We start from the raw sequence: 25890 nt of genomic DNA, 5'->3' as shown, positions 1-25890 counted from the left end.
TAAAAATCTTCTAATGACGAGGGATAAGATTCTAAATAAGAAAATGACAGAAAAATAATTTACATTTGGAAATCTACAGTCTGAAGAAGAATCGATCATGTGGTTAGTGCTGTCTTTGTTTAATGATACGATATAAATAAGACAGGCGATTAATAAATTGATTAAAAATTAGCAATGTGGATGAAATATCAAGTTGTTGCATCATAAATAGATGTGCGTATGATTGAATTATAACGTTGAAATTACATTTTTTTCGAATAATTAACAATCAGTTTTCAACGCAGAGATTCAAGATATTATATGTATAGGATCTTTCGGAATTTTCTCAATTTTAAAAATTAAAATATTCATAGGAATTAGATAAATGATCCTACACGTATTTTACATGTTTTTAGATTCGTAATATGCCCCGTTAAATTAGGATGAATAATATGAATCAAAATGGTCAAATTTTCTCTCTTTTCAGTTCCATCTCTTCACCTTGAACTTTCACAAGCGAAAAAGAAAACGTGAGAGGAACTCATTGATTATGCGGGAACGAAATATTCTAGGAGCCTATCAGTGCGAATGTACGATGTCGTATATCAAATATTCAATACGTGTCATGTCATTTCGGCGAAGCTTTAACTTTAAATAGAATTGGACGGTGAAGGCCGCGTGAAATGTCGACAGATGTTGTCTTAACAATAAAAACCACGGCGATTAAAATCTTTATGTTCTCTGTAAAAAGAAGGAAGTAAATGTACATCTTATATGTTTCGAATTTTGGGAAAAATTTCTTTCATGAATATTCGACCTATATATATTTACAATCTCCAAATAAAATTCGTTATTCGGCTACGAAAACTAGACAATAAATTTTATAATCCCTTCGTCGTTATTTCGTAAATTTTTTATAAAAAAGGAAGTTTTGTAAAAAGGGAGTTCTAGGAGAATAGAACGAACGCAAGTATATTTTAGAAAACAATTATCTCGTTCGCTGGAGCTCGTCCACTTTGGCTACTATCTCTATCAAATTTGTTAAAAACCTAGTTTTCTATACGGAAACGTACCTTCAATCCTTCCTAAACAAACCATTTCAACATTTCCGCATTTCCAAGTATAATTTATCAATTTTACATTCACACTGGGACCAACTTCGCCATCATCTATTCCAATGCTTTCACTACAAGTTATTTCTCCCGCTTTTGACAAGAATTTAAAAAGAACAACCTATTCTCTATGTAATTTGTATCTCAAAAATAATCTAACTCATCTTTACCATCTAAAAGAAAGAAGAAAGAAAGAGAACGCGCTACTAGAGATCAACCGAAACTCAATGGAACTTAGTGCTAACTCCATCGTAACTAATTCCAGGAAACGTTTCGACTCGTTGTCTCGCCTGACAATGGTTCGAGACGAACGCGTCGTAATTTCGAGTTTCACATCCGGCATCTTCGTCGCTTGTTTTTCACGCGTGTCACCCAACAAAACGGCCGTGAGCTTTCCTTTCGAAAACACCGTGTTCTCGCCACTTTATCGACGTACCGACGATTATTGCGAAAGGCTGAGAGTTTCGCAAAGCGAACGTGAATCAGCGCGGTAGGCACCAGGGCGCAGACTCAGGTAACGAAAAGTCTGATACGTTCCTTCGGGAAATAACTTTCGATCAATGATACGGATCGAAACTATCGGCCGTCCATTATCGCTGCCAAGAAATCGAATTATAACCGTGCTGGTTTGCCTGAAAATAGCGAAATAATCGTGCCACGTAGAAGTTTCGTTAACGTCATCGAATAGTTATCGTAAAAATATATACGCAGAATGCAGAGATATACGTGTACGTAGAAATGAAGGGGTATATGTAAGTAGAGTTTTTTTCCGGAAGAAAGGAATGCTTCTTTTAATAGAGTTAACGAACTGTGTATTGTAGCGCGGGGATTCGAGTTTAATTGCTGGGAATTGGCAATTCAGAAAGCCAGGCGCTCCGATTATCATTTGGAATATGACGAGTAGAAAATTGGTCGGCGAACCGCGTGCTTCTGATCTTCTGCGATTTTTGGAAGAAATGTTTAGAATGTCGACGATAAAAATGCGTATTTTAACATATATGTGTCTGTAGGTGTAAAGTAATTTTTTACCATCTGAGTGACAAAACATAAAGACCACAGTGAGCATTCCTTGTAACTTGTATAATAACTCTTCCTTATCTTTGTATAATATTTACACTTTTCATCTGTGCACTTAGAAATTGGCAAATTTATATATGCAGCGACGTACAGAATATACATAATATCCAAAATTAAGTGTACAAGATTTCTTCTAGTTGCGACACATACTTTTATGTAAGTTTTGTTTCTTCATTTTCCGTAGTATTCGTAAAAAATATGAATTTTCACGAATCACGAAAAGAAACAAATGACCATTGGTCGTAGAAATCGATACATATCGGAGCAAAAATGTTCTTCGAATGGTAACAGTCACAGAATATAGAACTCGAGGTTACTTTGTTCACGGCCTCGTTATCTGCATGTAACCCAGCGATAACTATTATACGTATATACATACGTAACAGCTCCTTCAATTAGTGTCCCGTTAATACACCGGTGTTACGCAATTTGTTAGCCCAATGCTCCTTCCAGTGTTCTGTGGGCGACTTTCGTAGCCATCTCGACGGCTTTCCATTTCTTTGCAACTCGTTAATTCGTTCGTCAAGGCCGTCACACTTTTCAAACTTCCTAACAAATCGCGTTATACCTAGCACATGCGTTTATGAACGCGTTTCCATCGATCGCGTACGATCGATCACTTCTCCAGCTGTGAAACGAAATTTAATGTTGGAATTTTCAAAGATATTCAAAAGTTAACGCCGTTATAATCGCGATGATACGACTTCGCGATCTTTGTTCCGAATTTTATAGTTAGCTTTTGTAATTAGCTTAGATAATAATAATATTTTATGATACTCGTGAGTTTCATTATCTCATTTTGTATTTTATTTACTTATCTCATTACGCGACTAATACACAGAGAAATGATGTTACACACTGTGAGACATAAAAGTAGCTAATTAATAGTCCAATTGATTTCGATCGTGAGAATCTTGGAAATTAAAAAATATTTCCTAGGGTTGGAGATCTAAAAGAGAAAATTTGCTATGTGCTATAAATAATAAAAGTAATTTCCATAATTTATTATAGCCCGTTTGATTTCGATTATGAGAATCATGGACATTAAAAAATATTTCCTACGATGGGAAGTCTAAAAGAAATTTCTTGAGAATGTAAAACAAAAAGAAGATTGATCCTATCGCCGAAGTGCGAATACAGGTGAACGCAACATCTTGATTCTTCTCGTGTGTGCCGTGTAGGTCATTTAGGCATTGCCCAATTGGATTGGTGTAACAGTTCGTGGATTATTACGATATGGCAACTCTTCTTTTGGCAATGACAAATCGTTTGTATCTTGCGTCTTAGCGATCATATTGATCATTTCTCTAGATCGTGGATTTTCAATCTGTGGGTTGTAACCTTTAAAGGTAATTTAAGTTGCAAATAGATATTTAGTGTAAGTTAAATCCTTTTTGCAATGGTTAAGATAGAATTACTCGAGTTTTAAAATACACACAAGGAAAATAAAGATCTCTAAGATAAATATTAGTTCGACCCATGAACTTTGTAAATCATCCTGGTCAACCTTTTTTACCTAGTCGAGCTATCGCAACAGCTGACTAATTAACGATCGTTATTTATATCATTAATATTGAATTATGCCATATTGTTGGATAATTAAGGTGTTCCTGCAGCAAATGTCGAAGATTGCACAAGCAGTTTCTGAAATTTGCAGTGTTCGACTAAATAAGAATTCTTGACCAACTTCCCAACGATCTGCAACCTTTCTCACGTTCACATGCGGACATAGACATTTTGTAACAAGGCATAATTACGTACGATATTACAATCACGGGTAAGATCGGAGCGCTTGGAAATTTTAAAACATCCAGTTTCGCTGAAGCTATGAAGCTATGCATGCGCCGGTTTCGTAAAATCCCATGGCTTAACTCGACAGCGATAGTTACCCTTTTGTAATGCATTATATGTCTCCTTAGTCCAACAATTTCTATCTTTACTTTAACGAACGAATAAAAATATTTCGAGGGCACGTCTTCTATTTATCTTACGAGAAGATCGCGATAAGAACCCTGTGTGATAAAAAACTTAATAAAAAAAAAGAAATCTAAATAGCGATTTGTTTCAGCTACTAAATAATTATAATACGCGCTTTACTTTGCACATTTTATATATCTTTTTTATTGCATTATATTGCAGTGTATTCTGCAAAATTTAAAATATTTCATCAATACATGAACATCCGCGGTCTAATAATAAGAACGTTTCGTAAAAGTCGTAATAAGAATTCCTCGCTACAAATGTTCTTTACGCAATTGTGAAACAAAGAGCGTTCAGGTAGATTCTTGGCCCTAATACCAGATAGCTACCAGGAAACCTAATCGAGAAGGTGATCAACTTTCAAATTAATTTCATTCTACTCTTTCTAATGCATCATTAATCGCGCAACCAATTTTCTTCGTGCGTCGAAAGGAAGCGACTGAACGTCAACTCCTCTTTTTGAAATCTCGCCGCCGGATCATACGTAAGCCGAAAGAAGATGGCCCGTTTCCGCTTGCAGACCAGGAAAGCGTGCACGGTCAGCACAGTACAGTCATGAATCGCATTAGCCTCCTTCCCCTCTCTCTCTTTCTCTCTCCTACGGTATTTCAGAGAGAGTTTCAGTTTCCATCGATCAACGCGAGCCGGCCGATAGACGAGAAGATATCGAAATTCACGGTGCATCGTACGAAACGTCCACGTGTTCAAGATGTTCAAACGATCAGATAGAAATCGACAGGTCGATACGTTTCGTTAAAAAAAGGAAGAACTAGGAAACGCGAGAAAGATAGAAACAGAACGATTGCCTGAGAAGTCATCGTTCATCTTTTCAAGTATGAAATCATTCTTCATCTTTATGATAATATTTATTTTTACAATAATATTTCATATTTCAAGATATACTAATCTTGAGCGAACGCTTAGTCATTGTTTATATTATAGAACAAGAAAAAAAAAAAAAAAGAAATGAATCTTGAACGAGTCTTCGAACCATAGAGTTTACCCGCTTATATCTACTTAACTTGGACTTTGGTTGAACGTGGGAGTGGGTTGTTTCACTTACCTTCTTTTGACTCCAGACGACGTTGATAGAAGGTTTGCCACGGCGGAAGTCTGGCTGGTCGATTACGTCGTCGTGGATCAAGGAAGCGTTGTGGATCATCTCGGAGATCATCGCCACTTGTCGCTGCGAATCCAAGAGACCACTGAAACCAATCGAGCACCCTTGATTTAATCCTTTGTTGCTTCGATGCTTTGATCTACGCGTCGAGTTCCTATTAGTCACGATTAATAAAAAGCAATATTTCTGATAGAATTTCAGGAAGAACTGGATCCTGAAAGAATTAAGTATATAAGTAGATCTCATTAATCGAATCGCCCAGAAGCCACATTCGGCTCTATCAATAAAAAAGAAAAGAATAGAGACAAATATTCTTTAACATTCCTTTTAGAACTTACGATTACGATAGAACTTACACCGGCTTACGAGTACCAAATAAATTTATAGAAGTAAGTAATTTTTCATTTTTTCAAAAATGCTGAACGCCAATCGTTTGTTTACGCAAATAGAAAAATTAAGAAATGTATAAAAGCGTATTTGATCAGTTTGATCATTTACAGAGGCCCGGTTGTAAGATCAACTATGATTCGATTTAACGATAGAAAATTATAAATACGTGTAGGTATTGCTAACACGAAATTTGTAGATGTGACTATCGGATAAAATGTATTACAATGAATGAACTCGTCAGAACGTTGAACAATCTAGCAAAGACCAAAGAGTCGATAGTATAAGTCGTTGACAAGTAATTGTATAGATCTTTTCGTGAGACGTGGGTTTATCTTTGGCACATCTTGGAACGCGAAGTCACGCTCACCACTATTTACGATTCTTCAAGCATATGTGATAGCGTACGTTACACTAGTTCTCATTCACGGGACATCTCATTCATATTCATTGTAGCCAGTTCAGCACACAACGACAAGTAATTACTTTCAAAGCGATTTATGAATTAGAAAGAGAGGAGACTAGCCAGTCGCATTCTTTCGATGCTTTCTAAACGTTTGGCGAAGTTACTTTTTCTTCCGACCATCGGTAAATGAAAAAGCACGCCCCTATTAACATATATTTACATGGCATAATAATAAACCATGTACATCGACTATTATATTTGCCGTTTTCTACGTTTCTTTTCCTTTTTTCTCATCTTGCACTGTTCAATTTCACGAGTCCAACAGTAAAAATGAAATTTATAAGTCGCGTTCTTTCTCTCGAAAGTACAACTCAGGTGTCACGAGATTTCAATGGCACGAACCTTCCCTATTAGCTTTTTAGAATGCATACGTCTCCAAAAATATTAGAATATCAAAATAAAATATAAAATAATATTAATTACAACGGTATTCTTTATGAAATAATTATTTAAAAACAACGATCCTCTCTGAAATAATGTTCGTGTGCAATACAGTCAAGTTTAAATAAAGATTGTCGACTTATGTACATTGGCATTTCAGCCATTCGAATATCCCTGGCTGACATGTACGTATCAATAATTTAAAATATATACTGATAGGCATTCTTCTCGCAAAAGATTCTACAACATCGTACTTCGTAAGCTATGTAACAGATTTTCTTTAGCCAGAGATTTCTGGCAGCCGTTTGTATAATGAGTTACTAATATCGAGCCATAATCTTTATTTAATCCTGCGAAGGTCGTGGTTATTCTTACAGATAGATACATAGGAAATCTTCTTATACATATTTTCTAACAAGCATATATTCGAAATAACAAAACATCAACGGCTCGTAAAACTATAATTACCGATTGTGCAACAAAAAACAAAAATTGCTCTTTCATTGAGCCAACCCTGCCTTACACCTCTGAAGGCAAATTCTCTCGATGAGATGAATTGAACAGTAGGGATTCGATGGAATATAATTCGTTTAGGCGTAATTTGGTTGATTGAGAAAATTCACATGATTATCGGCGGCGAACTTGTAAGAATCCGCACAGAGGCGTGCCTCTCACAACTCACTTTCTTTCCTTGTGGTAATTGATAGCCCGTGCCATGAGAATTGCTACCATCGGCCGCAACGCCTTTCCCTTACCGTCGAAGTAGTACGTCGCTATAGTCTGCAGCTCCTTTTGCGTCGTGTTCCTGATGAGTTCCTGCAACAATAGCAAACGTAACCTTGACTTCGAACGGTGAAAAGGAATTCACCCGTGAATGTTAAGGGAGCCGCGACACGCTTCTGTTCGTTTCTTGTTAAAATTATCCATCTGTTTGCTCCACTAAATCGTCGCTTTACTCACTTTACTTCATTTAGTTTAGATGTTAATCCTGTCGTGATCAATCCGTTTCAAAATCGCTTTTACAACGATCGTTCAATTGTTATCATTTTTCTGCCATCATTGAAATCTATTGGGACATAAAATTCTATCGTAAATGGAACTACAATTAAAAAAAATGATGCTTAACTTAGATTTCGTCACATTTGTAAGTAGCTGGCCTTATGATAAGCCCTGTAATATTATATTATGTTGAGTATGCACGGGTGCGAGTGGAATATTCATAAGACCTAAAACCTTGAACTATGCCACTGTTGGTTATTTAGCATCGTTTTTAAATAATTGATGATATACAGATCGTGTTACCATAATCGTTAGAAATTAATTCAAATTTCAAAATAATTTACATTATTTTTTATTCTGCCATTTACGTCAATTACGTAACGACGTGTGTAATAACTTATCGTATACGTATTGAGGTTGAATGAGAAGGCGAATGAGGAATCTATGTATGTAGATCAATCTCATTTTGCAGTCAGTAGGGAAAATTTTATTTTTAAATTAATGATATACATACATATATATAATGAGGCGAATGTAAAAAGAAACGAAAAAGTCCAAAAAGATAAAAAAGTTTGAAAAAGAAGAGAATATAAAGAAAAACAAAAAGCACCTAAAAAACAAAAGGATGCAAAGGAGCTTAAGATTCGTGAAAGCTAATACAAAGTAAAATACAAGAGACGCTATCGCATACAATAACATTTCTAATCCTAATTTAAATATCGCGTCTCTAACAGCAAACGCGTAGCACCGGTGCCTTTTACAACTAAAGCATTTTACCTTTATCCTAATTACCATCATTATCGCGTTACAATATCGCCAGTCAATGACCCAGTCTCTGCGTCAAATGATAGTGCAGTTACTCCCGCGAAGGAGAACGTGGTATTAGAACGTCTGTTCGAAATACCGTTCCAGCTGACAAGCTCGTACAAATCGGTCCTCGTTCGACGTTACACATTTATTTCGATTCAATACAGGCGTTACATATCTTATTCCAGAGCGATTTATCAGCGACTGGTTGGGCCACGCATAGACAATCGATGCCCATAACACGATGATGATGAAGCATACGTGACGAAACGAATCACAGGCGACGGACTTTGTTGCAAGCACCCAATAGAAGGAAGAGGTCGAGCAGGCTAAAAAGGCGAGAACCGATTCGCTTTGAATTCCAACCTCGATACACGGTTGAAAGTTCGTCCTGGAATTTGGCCAAAGTCGAAAGGAACGCTTGTTACCAGAACACGTTTCGCAAGCTTACGTCAGAGACACTTTCCGCGTGATCATTTCGCACACGTGAGCGGAAGTCCACCATGTAAGGACCAATGCACTTCGAGCTTTACCCTCTGAACTTTCGATATTTTTTTTATGGCTAGCGAATTGCGAGATTTTTAGCATTCATGGGAGACTTGGAGATACCGAAAGCCAAAAAACGCACGTAATATGCAAAAATGTGGAAAATGTCGAAAGTAGGATTTCCAACAAATTTCAAACAAATCGGCAGAATATTCAAATGAATCACGATAATTTGAGGAACATTCACAGAACTCACAAATATGCGATAAAAGTTATCACGTTCTCACACGAAGAAGTTATGCAAATTTATGTTAAGTTTAATATAGAATCGTATCAAACGTATAATAAACTTCTACGTTGAGTTTAGTTTCTAACGAACAATATGGAAATATCCCGAGTTAATTAACTCACGAGGACATTATGCTGATTGATATCGTGAAGATTTTGCAGAATGTTTCAACGTACGGATAAAACCGATCGTAAATTTCCTTGGAACGAAATATTCGGATCCGTCGTGTTTAAAATTTGTGTCTCTGTCTATTAACCTGAAGAAAGTAGAGCGAAACGAAAAGTCGCATTCTTCTAACGCATTAGAGCCGACGAATCCACGTTCTACTCTTAAGAAGCGGAAGACAGAGGTACTCACGCGCCTCCTCCTGCCTCCTTTTACAATTTCTCTTAGAGAAAAAAAGCAACGTTCTGGAACTTGCCAACTTCATGCTTCTCACATGCTAATCTACAATAATTCTAATCCTTGTGTCCTTTTGCTTTATTTCAGAGACACGTTCGATACAAAAAAATAGTTTACGTAAAAGCTAAGATAAATGTTCGTTCTTGTAACTTTGTCACGAAAACATAAACTTACAGAACAACAAATTCTCTCTGCGATATTCGTTCAACTTTATGTCTTCTCTTGATCAATCAATTTCTTACAGTTAATGTAACAATATAAAAGAATAAAAATGATATAACGAAAATTAATAATATACGGTCATTCACGAAAATCTTCGTACGTACTATAAGAAGTTCCGTATTAAATTCATTCAATGGAACAAGCGTACGCAGATTGCGAGCAAATTAACCACGAAAAATCGGGTACAAAGATGACACCACAGCGATGGAACGTAATTGCGTGGCGAGTCAGTATTATCACGTTCCATTGTCCCGGCGAGAAAAAGTGCTTTCTAAACGCGCTTGCACGTGCATACGCAAATACAATTGTTGTAGAACCTAAACAGTCAACTATAAGTAAAAGTTCTACTCTCGGCCATATATGCAGACCGTGAAGTCGCGGGCTGCTTTCGCTAGGCGTTCGAAGACACAAGCCGACTATTCATGAAAACACCGTTCTTTGCTATAAATATTTATAATTGCGTGTTGCTAAACGATTCTGCATAGATAATTCACATAAGCGGTATTCCCAACAATTCAATTATTTCGATGATTTGTTACGGAGAATATTTTCAGGAAATATTCACCTTCAAATTGAAAAAGATCTTTTCTGCTGCCTATAGAAGTATACAAAACTGTACTAATCCGCCAAACCAGCTGATAGCTAGCTAATTATTTGTTAATTAACGGCACTAAGTAAGCCAACCGTGCCGAATTAAACCTGTAAATACTATTTAAATATACGTAATTGTAATTATTAGTACCTTACCAGGGTATGCGACGAAAAACAATAAGTAAAAAGACAAATGAAATTAATCTTCAAACTATCGTATATACGTAGATATTAAATTATTTAAGACATCGAGATATTGATATTAACCATCCACAATCCAATTTTTTGCGAGAAGAAAAATTACGATTGACACGTCAATGGAAAATTTAACGACTAATGATTATTGTGGATGGACTGTTTAATAAACGAAATAGCAATACGATAGAAATAAAGTAGTATAGTGTAGTGTATATGTTTAATTAAAATATAATCCTTCGTTAATCCTTATGTTTGTAAATACAATACTTGTAGAAAAAAAGCAACGATTGACAAGAATCGATCATTGTTATTGTTACGATCTCTCCAATTATAAATAATTGTAGAAATCAACGAACTCCTATCACACGAACGATTCAATTTCCTGAACTGCTTGTTTGCATATTCTCGACGAAGGAATTTTACCATATCTCATAACAATAAGGAAAGTCCGATGACAACGATGACGTAAATCGATGGATCCATATACTCTCCCTTGTATGGGCGATTACGCGTGATACTTGGCGTTCTTTTCTTCCGGATTTGAACCACCTTCTTCCTGTTGAAATGTCGTGACGGAAGTACTTGGCGATTCGAGGCGAATCGATACGGTTTGTACCGAAAATGGTAGCAGGAAATCGATTTCAATGAGTTGTTGGACTTGGCTCGAAGAAACGCGATATGTGAGAGTGGATAAGATTGCAGATTCTTGCGAAGTCGAGAGAAATTTATCGTGATTTCGTTGCGCGACCTAAACTATTTGGAGATTCGAGTTGATTTCGTTCAAGGTATTCGCGACACTTTTTGAAATTTTTTACGCTCGATCCATCTTCAAATTTTACTGCCAACTACAGCCTGTCAAAAGTCTCCACTGTATCTTCGTTATATTTTTAAAACAATGAACTTTTGCGAAACACGATCTTATTCGATTTTGTTTACTAAGAATTTTGATAATGGATGTTTGGAAACCTTCGTGGATCGTAAACGAAAATGTACGAATCAATGGCAAATTAATGGCTAGGAACGATATTTACTACGATATTTACTAATACATGTTATAGATCTTATACACTTACCGTTACACATACTACTACATTGTTATACATTTGTAGAACGAAAATTGTTTAGAACTGTATCATATCTAACCATTATCATTTCGAGAATTTTGTAATATAAATAAAAAAAGCTAGCTATTTAGCAACAGTGGTTAATTACTGACGGCTACGCGATCACAATTAAAATTTCCATGATTCTTTCATAGCTGTTTCTCAAACATATAATTTTTCTTGCCAATTTCTGTTGTAATTCCTCGCAAAAAACTATATAATAGTTCTGTCTAAGGAATTCGACTTCCACGTTTTCCCGACTAACTAAACTGGTCTGCCTGCAGAGAGACGCGCGTTCTTCTATAGAAAGTGAACACGTGAAACGCGTAATATCTCGATAAAACATAAAAGGAAAGAAGAAACAGTCTTTAATTAGTATGATGATGTTATTGCGCAGATCATGAAGGATTATTGCATTATGGGTGAATCATACAGATTAACTGACCTCTCGTATATTATCGTAGACATCTTTAAGGTCATCTTCGAGAAGTCGGTAAGGGTCGATTTGATAATCATGCAAGGATCCAGGCAGCTGTGTCTGCGTAGAACTCATCATCCTTGCGACGTTCGTCCTGCAGTCCCGCGTGCTCGTTCTACTCTGCATGGAAAAAGAAGAATTCATTAATAATGGAAGGGAAGATTTCACACGCGATAGAAAGCTTGAACGTGATTTGAAAGACCTGACTTGGAATTTTGATATGTTCTTTGATGTCTTAGTGGCTATAAAGGATTCGGATGACATAGTATGAGTATTTATTAAAATCTATTAAATACAATTGTAAAATGAAATATTTTACAAGTATATTAATATTAGGAATTGGAAATATTAGGAAATTGCAAAAGAAATTTCTCTATTGCAATTGAAATCGATAATTGCAGTGAAATTCGTTTATCAAAATTTGAAATTCCATGTGAAGAATTATTTACGCTTCAACATTTTTTAATTTATTATTCTTTAACTAAGTAATATCATTAAAACTAAAATGCATCATAAATGTTGTAATTTGGATACACGTTCCACGAGATAGAAGAATTGTAAAACATAAAAGAACATATTTTATCGGTATACTACGTTATTTCAATTGCCAATAAAAATAAAAAAAGAAGAAGAAATTAAAAAATAATAATATCAGTAATTTTCCTTTCTTTAATGCTTTCGCAATAATTTCCTATTTATATCGACGAATATTAATAAGACAAATTTTTATCGAATAATCATGATACATAGTACGCAAAAAGCAAACAAAGTTCATGCTACTTGAACGATCATATAATTATATTTCCAGTAGCTAACAGTAATCGGAACGTGTAATCGTGTTAATAAAGCGGTTTCATTCTTGTATCATGCATGAAGATAATATACTACATAAACAAACCACATGAACTATAACGATTCAGTATAGAATTACGTATGCTCGTAACTATCAAACGTTGACATGGCAAATCGTTGAGAATAAAACGGTTGTACCGGTCTTGCTAGTGGAACGTTCGTTTTATGAATGTATTGAACACATCGCGTGATAGTAATAACGATAGTAGTAATAGATAGCAGCGCGTCATTAGTCTGATCATACATCGTCAATTACTACTTGTTGTGGCTTGTCGTATGTATTATTGATTTTACTACTTGGAGGACGGTATAACAGGATATTCGCCTACTTTCTTCAATGAGCTACACGAAATCTATAATTTTCTGAATACTTTATACACTTTTATACTTTGAAACATTATTTTACTGCAATTGATAATCCAATCTCTTCTCTCTATTAACAAATCGCGTGTTTGATGGACAAATTAAGTCGTGCGTGTCAAAGTTTAATTGTCTTACTGTTCTAGGTTTCCAAAATTGATATGAGAAATTTTCCCAAGGAAATTTTAGCTCCAAAATTAGTCACATTCGAGATATTAAATCAAAGCAAGTGAAAAGAGAGAAGGAAGTTATTGGTGTTCATAGAGGATATCCCGGTGAGTGGAAATGTTTCAATTTTTAAGAAACAACATACGTTTCATTCGTAAAAGCATAGAGTATAAAATTTGTAGATTATAAAGCTAAAGATACAGAATTTTTTCTGCAATTAATACGTGTATATCTCTTCTAGGGTCATTATTTTCTTCGAACTAGGTTGCTTTTAATTCGACTAATTATTTCACTTATTTATCTTCATAAGCTCAAACTACGAGATCTCTCGTATGCAAAATATCTATGTAACATACAACAGACATATTGTACAATCATTTTCATTATTGTGGTAATTCTTTGTTATCATAAAAGAATTTAATCGTTCTTACTACTAAAGCAAGAATGAATCAGCAAGAGACCTGCATTCCTATATTCTTTCCGGACTCTGGTAACCCTTGAAATTCACCTAGTTCTCGACGATTTCTCGCCGACGAGACAACGCGGAATACGTAATACGGCGTTTCAGAAAGTTGCAACTCTTATTTACAAGATCCGTCATTCCTGTGACTGTTTACGTTTCGTGGGCACGTAATGGTCGTAATGAGCTACTGCGGCGACGACGCGACGTCTCTCCTTCCCAGTTCTCGCCACTTTAGCGACGATGTGCCAGGACGACATTCTTTCGCTCGACGTACATTGATGCCTACTTTCGTCATCGAAACTCGATTCTGATTTCCAACGATTTCTTAGCATTCACCGAGCATTGATCTACCGTGAACGGCGACCACAAAGGAGACAGGCTTAGTCACAGGCACAGGTACTGTTAGTCGAGGAGATACAACGATCTTCACGAAGTTGGCAAGAAGCTAAGACCTCAGGTGAATTATGACCCAAGCATGAACAATGAGTAGAAGTTGTATAAACGTTATTGAAAAATTAAATAAAGATTGATCAAATCAAATGGTATAACTTATGTGCTATGCAAGCGAAATAAAAAAGAGCGTATTAAAATAACAGGTACTTCAAAAATTCTCACAACTAAGCTTCTACAAACAAGAAAGCTCTGCAGCCAGTTTGTTCGTTTTAGCGTGTCTTATTGTTCTTCAAATTCTTCAAACTTCGTAGAACTGCAGGATCTAGGCGAGAGAAGAAATAACGACGAAAAGAAAGTCAATAGTAGAGTTCGACAATGTAAATTCACTTATAACAAGTTCCAAATGAAATATTGCATCAACGCAATATTGACTTTTACAAAATTATTGACTTGGGTTAAAGTTCACATGCGTTGAAACTCGGAATGATAATTTTAGTTATGTACCTATATAGAGGAACGTATAAGACATTCAGAAGTCAGATTGATTACGTTTATAAATAAATTAAACGGTACAGTAATAAATTAACCTTGCGCGTGTGTAAACCATTCCCATGTACTAAAAATCTTATAGAAATAACTCGTTTGTTCCTTAAAGATTGAATATTAATTCTGTGACCTACTGAATGGGATTGAGAAATCTACAAAGTTGAAGAAAAGTTGATCAAAATGTCAATAAAGTTTGTCAGATAGAATTTAGACAACAGCCTAAATAATATAAATCCTATTATTTTCTTTTTTAAACCCAGTACTGTCATTAGCTCTGATTAGGTTGTTCGGTATCGTCATCTTCCTACAGATTTATGACTTAATGCTTTAATTTATGTCCATTGCTTCGTCACATCTCTTTCATTAACAGCACACACGTACGGTGTTTCTCGATGGCCTGCAGCCTGTGAGATCAGAGGATTGGGCATGTCAGGATGCAAGTAAATGGCAGTAACGTTGTTTCACAAGTTCGCATCTTTGCCGGTGGATTAATCGAGGTCACGACAAGCAAATAACACTCGTGTCCGTTAGGGACGCATTAGACACGATGCCTGTGCAATTGCATTGTGGTTAAAGGTTCACCATTCCACTTTTAAATTAAGCTAAACATTTGCGGCGATATATGTACATATATACTAATGTTTTTAACTTATCTCTTCTTCCTTTTGCTACGGTGTTTTTTTTTAATCTGTTAATCGAATTATCTGTTAATAAAGGAATTTTTGTAATCATGAAATCAAAGGTTAACGAAGACGAAGTTACTTGGTAAATGTTCTTTATAATTCATGCGTTTTATGCATACTTGATCGATAACGATGTACATAGATAAGAACGTTTATAATTCTTTCTCTCCTCCAGACGATTTTCGTGCAAACGAGACAATCGATTAATCAAAGTGTTTCTAATACGTCAAGACAAGGGAATAAAAAATGCGAGGCTGTTTCTCGCTTCATTCTTCACAAGTATAATGAAGCAAGTTATGTTCATATTACTAATTTCATTTTTTCTTAAATTCTCACAGAAACGTTCAGCCAGTCGATAAGAAACGTAGTTATTTTAAACGAAATTTTTCTTGCAATTATTTAACACAAAATTCCATTATGTAAAGTAAATAACGTAAATAATAAAAAAGATCAATGAACTGTATGCACTCCAGTTAGATGAACTGCGTGTATTCATTCGTTGACAGTTTAGGATAACTAGAGTTCAACAGTAAGTTCTTGTTCACAAGGCAACAAGACGGTTGTCCATCCAGACGCAGAAAAACATCTTCTACGTGTTTGAAATACATCTGCCAATGTCCCACAAACATCTTAGAGACGTCCTCCAAACTTGCCGTGTCATAAACCGGGACATCTTATTATCAGAAGACGTTCAGTTTTACTACTGTACAGCAATGTTTCGAGATATTTGAAGATATTTAGCTATCTCGTACTATTAGAAAAAGTAACGATTAATCTTCTAACCCGGTCATTCTCGAAGCATAATTATCTCCTTTCTATAATTATAGCACTAATAGTAAAGACAAATCGATTTCCTCCGCGCTTTAGATTTCAGTTCTTGCGAATCTATGAATATGATATTATTTATATTTAATAGAAATGAAACCATCGTTATATTCGAGAGATTAACAATTCGAGTAGTGAATCAGCTCATCATCCCTGCTTAGTGATAATTGTATCGCAAATATAATTACTTAATAAGCAAATCTTTGTTTTTTCATCCTCTTTGCCGGACGTTCAAATTAAATTTCAGAATGTTTACATTTAAAATAGACGTGGGATTTACGTCTCTAAAGTTATCGTCATATCCTGTGAACATGGAAAATCCGAGGAATATTGATTTTATATAATATTGCGAAATCCTTGTTGTAACATTGAACAGCTGAAAGCAATAAGACATTCTGAGAGAGCGTCGTTAGATCATTCGTTACTGATACATTACGTACACTTTAGAATACGATCACTCATAAAAATGAAGTTAAAACACTGCATCGTAGTTACAGCGCTATAGTTTGTGTCTCTTTGAAACTTGCTTTGTTCGACGATGACAAACGAGGTTAGTTTCACGGTTGCAAACGTGCTACAGGTGAATCTAATATGAAGCAGCCAATATGTTTATTGGAGGATATGCAACATTGAGCAATGACCGTGTTCGATGTGTGTCCATGCGTGTCATGTGATTTCCATGGCACGATATCCGCTTATTACATTCTTCGATAACTAGTTTCGTGGTAGAAGGCAAGTTCACTACCCCACTTTTACCTCTTCTATGCGCTGCTTGGTTACTCAAGGCCAACCTACAAGAAACTAACGCATCAAACAAAACCATGGAAACGCAAAGTTGCGGCGTGCACCAGATTCCAGTTTTCCTGTTACATGCTATTTTTGCGTCATCAGTGGTACGTGCTTCTTGCTTATTTTATTTCCTATTAACGGGATTTTAGCCGCTTACGGAGTGCAAAGGCTAATGAATTAACGTTTAGAATGGAGCATGCATAATGTGATGTTCATTCACGTGCTTCGATTATTTTAACCCTGCTGCTATTCCAACGTTTCTTCTTCTTTCTACAGTCGTTTCTATTTCACACTCTTTAGACCGATTACTTCATTGTCAACGAGAAAACAACATGTACGATGTGACCAGAAGGAAGTTTGAGAAATAAAATGGGAAAAAATAATTTTACAAAGCTGAATTATAGTTGATGAGAGAGACAAATGTATAATTGTACGTCCTATAATGGACGAATGTTTATCACAGACTAAATTTTACTTTATATTCGCATACACAAGTATCAACTTAACGTTCGATTTAATGCAATGAATTATGCAAATAATCGTGAACGACATCATACGCAATGATTTCAGTAAAGAAATTATGAGAATTTGGACTATCGACAGCAAAACAACGATTACGGTTCCTTTGTTTTATCTCGTTGCTAAAATTGAACAAATTCTAATTTACTTTCTCCATTGGATAATAAGTAGGAGCCTATCGCTATAATCTTATCACTATAAATGTGTATAACGCACGTTTCACCTTCTGACTTCAGTCTATTACACATACATAACTATTAATTATAACAGCTGGCGGACAGGTGTGCCGTACTTTCACCAATTTGTATCCAATTCCCTTAAATAATCCTGAAAATTATTCATGACGACGAGAAAGACACGACGCAGGATCCGATACGAAATTACAGCTGGTAGAAATTTTGGTATCCGAGACCATCGTTCGATGATCCGTCTGAAAGTTGGACAAGTGGGATGTAAACTTAAAAAAGTGAAAGTATGTGATGAGCCTTCCTCGATTTATTACAAAATCTTGTCTATGTGTTTACTTGTCCATAAAGTTTATTGAGATTTCTTAGTCGAAAAATCATTGATTTTCATAAATCATTTCGTTCGTACCGTTAACTGCATTTACTAAAAGTTATGAATATTAAATGACAAATACAAGATCAGAAGATATTTTGAAATGGTTGAGAAAGATTAACATTAGGAGGTAGAAGTTTCCTAAGCAACTTTGTGCATTCCTTTTTTCTTATATTAAATTATACATAATTGCCAAGATTCCAAATCATTGTCATATTATTCATGTATAAGTCAAAATTCTATTTTAAAAAGTTTCTTTTTTTTTTAACGATAAATGTAGTATAGTTCACAAAGATGTAAGAGGTATTATAAGAAACAATAATACTGTTTTACATAAAGGCAAAAAGATATTGCGCGTATGACGTAAAACGTGTCACATAAGAAATATCTACAACGAAGAAGCGCAACAAAGATGTAAGGACACTAAAATACTGTAAAGACACGAGCACGCTACAATATACTATAAACTATATATCAATTGTCAAATTATTAACTGGTCGCTGTTTGTCTAAGATATTTCCGAAAGGAGAACCGTGCTTCCTGGGCCTCGCGCGCCCGATGGCTAACGCACATATGTAAATCATTAAGTCGATGTTAATGAACCCCATTCTCCATTAGTCAGGACTTTCTTAATTCTTAATTCTTTCAATAAAATTCTCGTCGTTACCGAACGACAGACTTTCATTTAATTCCATTTGCTATCAAATATATGGCATATATTAAGATATATGAATAGATGAACCTAACAACTTAACACGATACTCTTTCACATATATGTTCTCTGACGTTCTTGAATAAAATTCTACGTGTTATCCAATACGTACCAGAATCTCTAAGTAGCCTGTTCTTTGATATACTCTTTCTTAAAAATCTTACCGGTAAAATTTATTCGCTAAAACGATCGTTCGTTGAATTGCTAATCCTTTAACCAGTGAAAGTGTTCGTCAAATATTTTTCGAATTTCGCAGTGTCTTCCAAACAAGCGAAAACAGAAAGACGCTTTGCAGCCAATATTGATTTGTGCCAAAAATGAACATGTTTTTGAAACAAATACCAAACGTTCTTTGATCCTGTTCCTTATCTTGTTACGAGGATCGACGATAATCACGTAACATCGCTAAACGTGTAATGCGTGAAGTAAATTTAGTTACCAGCCGATTTTATTTACAAACTAATTCCGAGTTTTGCCCCGTTTCATGCCCGTATGTATTATAATTTTTATCATCATCATTGCCGTTCTACGAACGATACTTTACTTCATTTTCTGCTCGTTAATCACCGTTCTACGATTAACATACGATTCTATTTTTCTTTTTTCTCCACCCATTACCCGTTTCCTTGCCCCACAAACACGCGTATGTTGCAATCGAAGATGACGGCTAAGAGTATAATTAAATAATAACTCGTGCAAAAAGGTAGAAAGGTGGTTAACCCTGAAATACCATCGTATATAGAGTACCGTGAATTTCGCATTTCTTTTTTCAGTTCACAAGACATTGCACGTTATCGTTACATTGTTCCAAGACCTCTTGCATGCTAATTTACCAACTAATAAACGAGTCACGAGTTCTGCGTTATAGCTTCTTTTTCACAATTTTATGACTCTATGTTAAACAGGAAAATTAGTGGAGCGCGGATTTTTCTGTATTTATAGAAGACGAAAAATTGCGAAAATACAGAAAACGCAGAGATACAAAAAAATGTTGAATGTTATGGTACTTATCGTAATATTCAATGAATGAAATGAGTTCCCACTTAGGTTTAATTTCTTTAATTAGATTTATAAAAATCCGCAGTCTAGTAATTAGATAAGATCGTAATTTGTACAAAGGCATCGATGTGGAAAGACCAAGATTTTGAAATAGAAAGACTTATACGTACGCTAATAAAATTGTATTCTTTAAATAGAAAAGAATTTTTCTTTAAATTGAAATTATCTTTAACATCAATAATTCGGCGAGTAGTGTAACGACTCTGGATATTTTTGAATATATAGGAAAATATTAGAAGATAAAATTCTAACAAGTTAATAAATCTGTATTCTGAAATACAACTTACCGCTGCACAAAAAGGCAAATATTTAGTACTTTTAAAATGTTTATTCAGGTTTGAGATACTTTTAAAAACTGGGTCTATTTCCCGGAATTATTCAACAGGTGCAGTATCAGAGAATCCAAAACCAATCCGTTTGACCGGCTAATTTATTCGATGTAAAAGTCAAGGATCAGCCACGTGTTCAGGATTTCGAGAACTAAAGTAACCGCCTTGGATGCACGTGATTTGAATGGAACTCCTAAGATTTCTGTCTGATACCTTAGTTCGGTAGCCTATAGATTTTCTTAATTTACAAGAAGTTTGACCAATAAATCGACCGACTATGTTAATCTTGGGCATTATATCGTTATAATTACAAGTCGCAATATCGTCGAAGAAACTTCCTCTTTCGCTTCAAATAAACGTTTCTTCTTGGAATTATTTGCTGTTCCATTACTTTGTCTGTGGCGTTTCAATCGTCAACCGTAAATGTACCCAAAGTATTTGAGCATTATTGTCAGTAAAAAAGGTAGACCCTTTCTGTTTTTCGCTTTTCAAGAATTTTCAAGAAGATTCTAATAAGTTGAACGTCGTGGCAGAGTATACTCCACGCAACTGTGAAGATGCAACTTATACTAACTGCGCTTATACTTTTTACATTGTTTAAAGTTATAATTAAAATATCCTCTGAGTTAATCCAACGATTTAATCTTTTATTCTCAGCAACCCGAGGAAGGTTAAACAAAAAAAAAAAAGAGAAAAAGAAAGAGAAAGAAAAATAACCTCGAGACTGAAGCCAATAATGCTGTTGCAATTTAAGAATAATATCGAATTTTAATCGTGTTAACTTTATACTGGACGGGGCTATTTAACTGTTCGTTAATATTCATTGCTGTTTCGGGGAATGAACGAGACGTTAATTACAATTAGTGACGCCGCAAGAAAGGTAGATGAAAATCACGGCGAAGACGCGTGAAACTTCATAGCTGAGATATACGTGATATCAATTAGACAGAAGCATCCGTTCTGAAGTTTCATGAAGATTATTTTACTATTCGCTTTATTCCTAGCTAATTCAATTACGAAATTTTAGTCACACAGCAAACAAAGTGTACGGTTACTGGCTCAGGCGAATTTCTAATGCGATGAGTAGTATAATTAATTAGTTGTATCATGAGACTGGAATAATTTTCTTTGTTTGTTCGGTACTAACTTCTGTATTGAAAGTAACAGGAATCTTCTTGTGATTCATAACTAGCCTTTGTTTGCGATTAAATTTTGTAGAAAGGCTTAGAGTGACGTTTTAATAATTATTGAAGTATTTATTGTAGTTTTTAATAAGTTTTAGTATTATTATGGTATTTACTGAAGGTAAGGTAAGGTTAATAAAAATGATAAAATAGAGGTAGTTAATTGATTCTGTCATATTATTACACTTATTTAATCGTTATTTTATGTTCTTTTCGATCTGTGTCTTTCATTGTAGTATTAATTTTCTTTTTTATTCGTAAAGCATAAAATACATGTAATATCTACAAGTATAACTTGTGGTGATATCAACACTTAAAAAAATAACCTAGAAGTAGTAACAAATCAGTTTTTAAGCCATATGCGCTCTAGAAAAACAATAAGGCGCTTTTTCTAAAAACGAGTAAGAAATTCTTACGACGATGATCTGAAGAAATGCGTATGAGGAATGGCGTAAGACTGCATGCTTCGTGCAAGTGCTTCTGTCGCAAGATACCACCCAACCCGCGTCGTTATTCAAAGGAAACTACAAAAACTTAAATAAAAGTATGTCGCTCTACATTCTTGAAAAAAAAACAAATAAAATATAAAAATATAAAATTGTAAAATATTTAGCTTAAAGCGAATACGAAGCCATTCCGTTTCGTTAAATGAAAATTCAAAAATTGGAAAGTTGAGAATTAAAAGAATTCTCAGTTTCCGATCGCTCATTCTGAAATATTTTTTGTGTTAATACGAGTTAATTAATACGAATTTTATTGTAAACTTGCGTAGCGAGAAATAAAAGTATCTAGGCTTCGAATGCAATATCTTGCAGTCGCTAACATGGTTTGGCACAAGTTGTAAAAATTGCAGAATTATTAGAAAAATTACAGAAGGTGTGTTATAAAAGTAAATTTAAGCGAAAAAGCAATCATCCGTATCCGAGATCAAACATTCTCGTTTCCCTTAACAGTTTACCAACGTCAACGTTTAAACGTAAAGGATAATTATCTGTCTTAAGGCAAACATATGTAATTGTTCGCATGAATTCATTTAACTAACAAAAAAAAGGCATGAATTAGAAAGTATTTCTGCAGTTCATGTGCGAATAAAGTAAAAAAATAACCTCCTTTACTAAAAAAAAAACCTATAAATTGTTATATTGCTACATTATAGGAACAGTGTTATTAATACACTGTAGCAATCTGATATAATAATAAAGTTAGATATAATATGTACATTTAATTAATAATTAAAAAAGTAAAATTAATAGGAAACATAATTTTTCAATAGATATAAACATTTATCGCCGAACATTTTATTGTTCCATCTTCTTTTATAAGTTCGTGGGGAAATATGGAACATAGAATATGACACGAATGGACTGTAAGACTTACATAAATAAATTGAATAAAGTTCTATGTAAAAATGGAATATGAAATAAATGTAACGCAAAAGTATGGAAAGATCGAAATACCACATAAAAATTTGACGAAATGCTGAAACATAGAATGTTATTGTTATCAGATTAAAATGAAAGATATACGAAAAAAGTACACGATACAAGCGAAAAGTCAAGCTCTTATCCGCGTAGTTTACAAGAAAGAATCGTTCAAATCCCGAAGAAAATTCGATAATAAACCTCTAAAATTTCCGTGAAAACCACTCTGTTGGAAAAGTTTACTTTCTAATAATTCTAATGTCGATTACAAAAATACTCAACTACCCTATGACTAACTTAAACGCACCACTTCTTTTTTTTTCTTTTTACCATCATGAAAGCTTTCGACACAATTAAACGCATACATATACAAAATCCGGAAATAGATCTCCTATCTGAACTTCTCAATCTTCAAAAATTCCTCTGTCCGCCAATCAATAATTAAATATAGCTAAGTATTATATGGTTACACCATATGATACTTCTTCGAACTGACAAACGTCCGCAACCACGTTGCATCATGGAGAGATCTTACACGCTTATATGTTACCATGTATGATCGAAGAGAAAAACTCGAGGGACTGGGTGACACTATCTGCGATCGTCCTAAATCGAATAAATCCAGTTCGGTGTTTCTGTAAAAGGAGAAAGTGCGGTTACATGGCCGGACTACTCGACTCCACAGTATAGACTCTGACAACTGGTATCGTTGATTGACAGTAGCACAAAGTTTGTCAAGAATAGTTATCATAGACTGTTAATCATAAACGAGCTCATTAGTGGTCGTGCTCATAGCAATTATACATGCGCATGTTCAACGAGATAGTGATAATGCCTGCATGTCTAGATATTGACTGGATGTTGACTAAGTAATTAATAACGAAGTAATTACTATACGTAACAGTTACACTAATTGTAAACAACTGGTAATAAACTGACTACCGATAACAAACAGTGTTGTTACCGGTAATAAATTAGAGATAAGCTCCACGCGAAGGATCTTCTTGCTTTTTACAACTGTTACATTTTTTTAATAACAATAAGTCGTCTGTTTTACTTCTATGTAATTTTTATCACAACTCCGCTCTCTTTTATCTCTGACTGAATACTTCATTCTAGCAACGAGATATTTCGCATCCTCTGATCAAACTACAGGAAGATAACTTTCAAAGTACCCAAGTTCTACAAATTTTAAATCATGTGTGAGTTTAATTTAGGTCAAGTAACAGAAAGAAACACAGACTTCTTGCGAATTGCTGAATTTATACTAACTAAAAAAAATTTTCGGATAAAAACAGAAAGTTTCTCTCGCGATATTTCAAAACTGTGAAAAGTGAACATTAACTGTGAACATTAAAATAATAAAGGAACCAAAAGCAAAAACTGTCTAAATTACCGCATACGTGGTTCTATATAGTCTTACAGATACTCTCGCGCGAAAGATTGATTATTCGCCTCGATGAGACACGCACCATATAAGATTACTCGTTTCGTTCGATAACAATGTCAGAAAGAAAGGCTGCACCATCCTACCGGGCCGCTAATGGAAAGAATTTGCAAAAATTTTGATTTAACAGCGACACGCGATGGCGATAATTGCCACGTATGAATCAGCAGTTCGAACCTTGTAAAATCTGTGGAAAGCCTTGAGAAACGAACGCTTTCTCACGACCGCTTCCACATTTAGAAATTTACGTGATAGTAATCGCTTCTACTTTTGATGCCTTTGCACGAAATTTGGAGGTGTAAAATCGAATAGAACGCGCATGATATGCAAAAATATATAAAATATCCATAACTACAAACGTAGTCGTGTAGAAACGTTGAAAATTTAGAAGCTTCTCGTAAAATTAATTACTTCATAAACGTACCAAATACGTAGAAAATATCATAAGTAGATTGCATATATTTTTACGTATTTATGAAAAATTTACGAATGCAAAATTACATATACCGAATGCACGTACGTAAAGAGCAGAGAATATAAAGAATATCCAACTATAGTGCACGTTATAATATTTTCTAACTAAAACAATGCCCTATCTAGGTTCCATATTTTAATTATATTCATATATTAATGAAAATACAAGTCGTTATAAATATTGGCGGTGCAGTAATCGCCCTGGATTCGTTTCATTAATCGCAGTTCCATACGAATCGAAAAGTTTCGCTAGTCACGCGAAATGTTTAAAATTGGGTAAAAGCATTGTGTCGCAAGAATTATGGCAAAGTAAAGAAAGAGAAGTTGTACGCGTGTGCATCACAAATAAATACGTGACGGCTGTTTGCGAAAGCAGTTGCAGTGATCGCGGTGATAATTCATTTCTAACGTTACGCGTGCTTTGGTTGACCGACGAATATTTATTAACTTGGACGCCAATTGATTTCGTTTGTCGATGTGGAGCACTCCTTTCCCTTTTTAAATCAAGTTTCTATAAATGTAAAGGAAAGTACGTATTTGGTAGATATAAAACGGAAGAGATATATTTTCGTCTGAAAAGTGAAGGCTTATCATGGGTGATAATCATCGATTCTTCTTTCTTTCTCGAATACTTACACTTGTATTATACAGTTCATGAAATTAATATACGCTGCGTCTGGTAATTATAAAATAAGCAGAAACTTTCAATTTTTATACGTACCTTGTGTTATATACCTCTATACGTTAACGTGATACGGAATGAAATAAAGTGTTTTTATTTTATTAAGAAAGAATTCATTCTTTTTCTTTTCATTCTACGAAAAGAAACACAAAATCGATTATATTAAACAAAAAAAAAAAAAAAAAAAAAAAAAAGGAGAAAAGAGAAAGAAAGGAAACTAGTAGAAACTTAATTTATTCTCGTTACATAACTATGGCAACTCCGTGGCATAACAGAATGCTTTATCGTGCCAAAATCCAACTCAAAATACAGTAAAATAAAATTAAATTCATAATTTCTACAAGTTAAA

At 34.7% G+C, this 25890-nt stretch overlaps 1 protein-coding gene across 2 annotated transcripts in view; it reads right to left on the bottom strand.

Annotated features, from left to right (window-relative positions):
- Positions 1–25890, bottom strand: part of qless (decaprenyl diphosphate synthase subunit 1 qless) — a 51778-nt gene that overhangs the window by 3667 nt on the left and 22221 nt on the right. Inside the window, exons 2-4 of one of the 2 annotated variants that reach the window (XM_069122597.1) lie at positions 12045–12197; positions 7185–7318; positions 5212–5353 (exon numbers count right to left, since the gene is read on the bottom strand). In XM_069122597.1, the coding sequence (XP_068978698.1) occupies positions 5212–5353; positions 7185–7318; positions 12045–12197 (429 nt within the window). Of the gene's footprint in view, positions 1–5211; positions 5354–7184; positions 7319–12044; positions 12200–25890 lie in introns of both variants that reach the window. The other variant, XM_069122598.1, reaches the window with a different exon arrangement.

Source organism: Bombus flavifrons, chromosome 10 (assembly GCF_040668555.2).
Source record: "Bombus flavifrons isolate JBK064 chromosome 10, iyBomFlav1_principal, whole genome shotgun sequence".
NCBI classification, from domain to species: domain Eukaryota; kingdom Metazoa; phylum Arthropoda; class Insecta; order Hymenoptera; family Apidae; genus Bombus; species Bombus flavifrons.
This window is presented reverse-complemented; position numbering and strand designations above follow the sequence as displayed.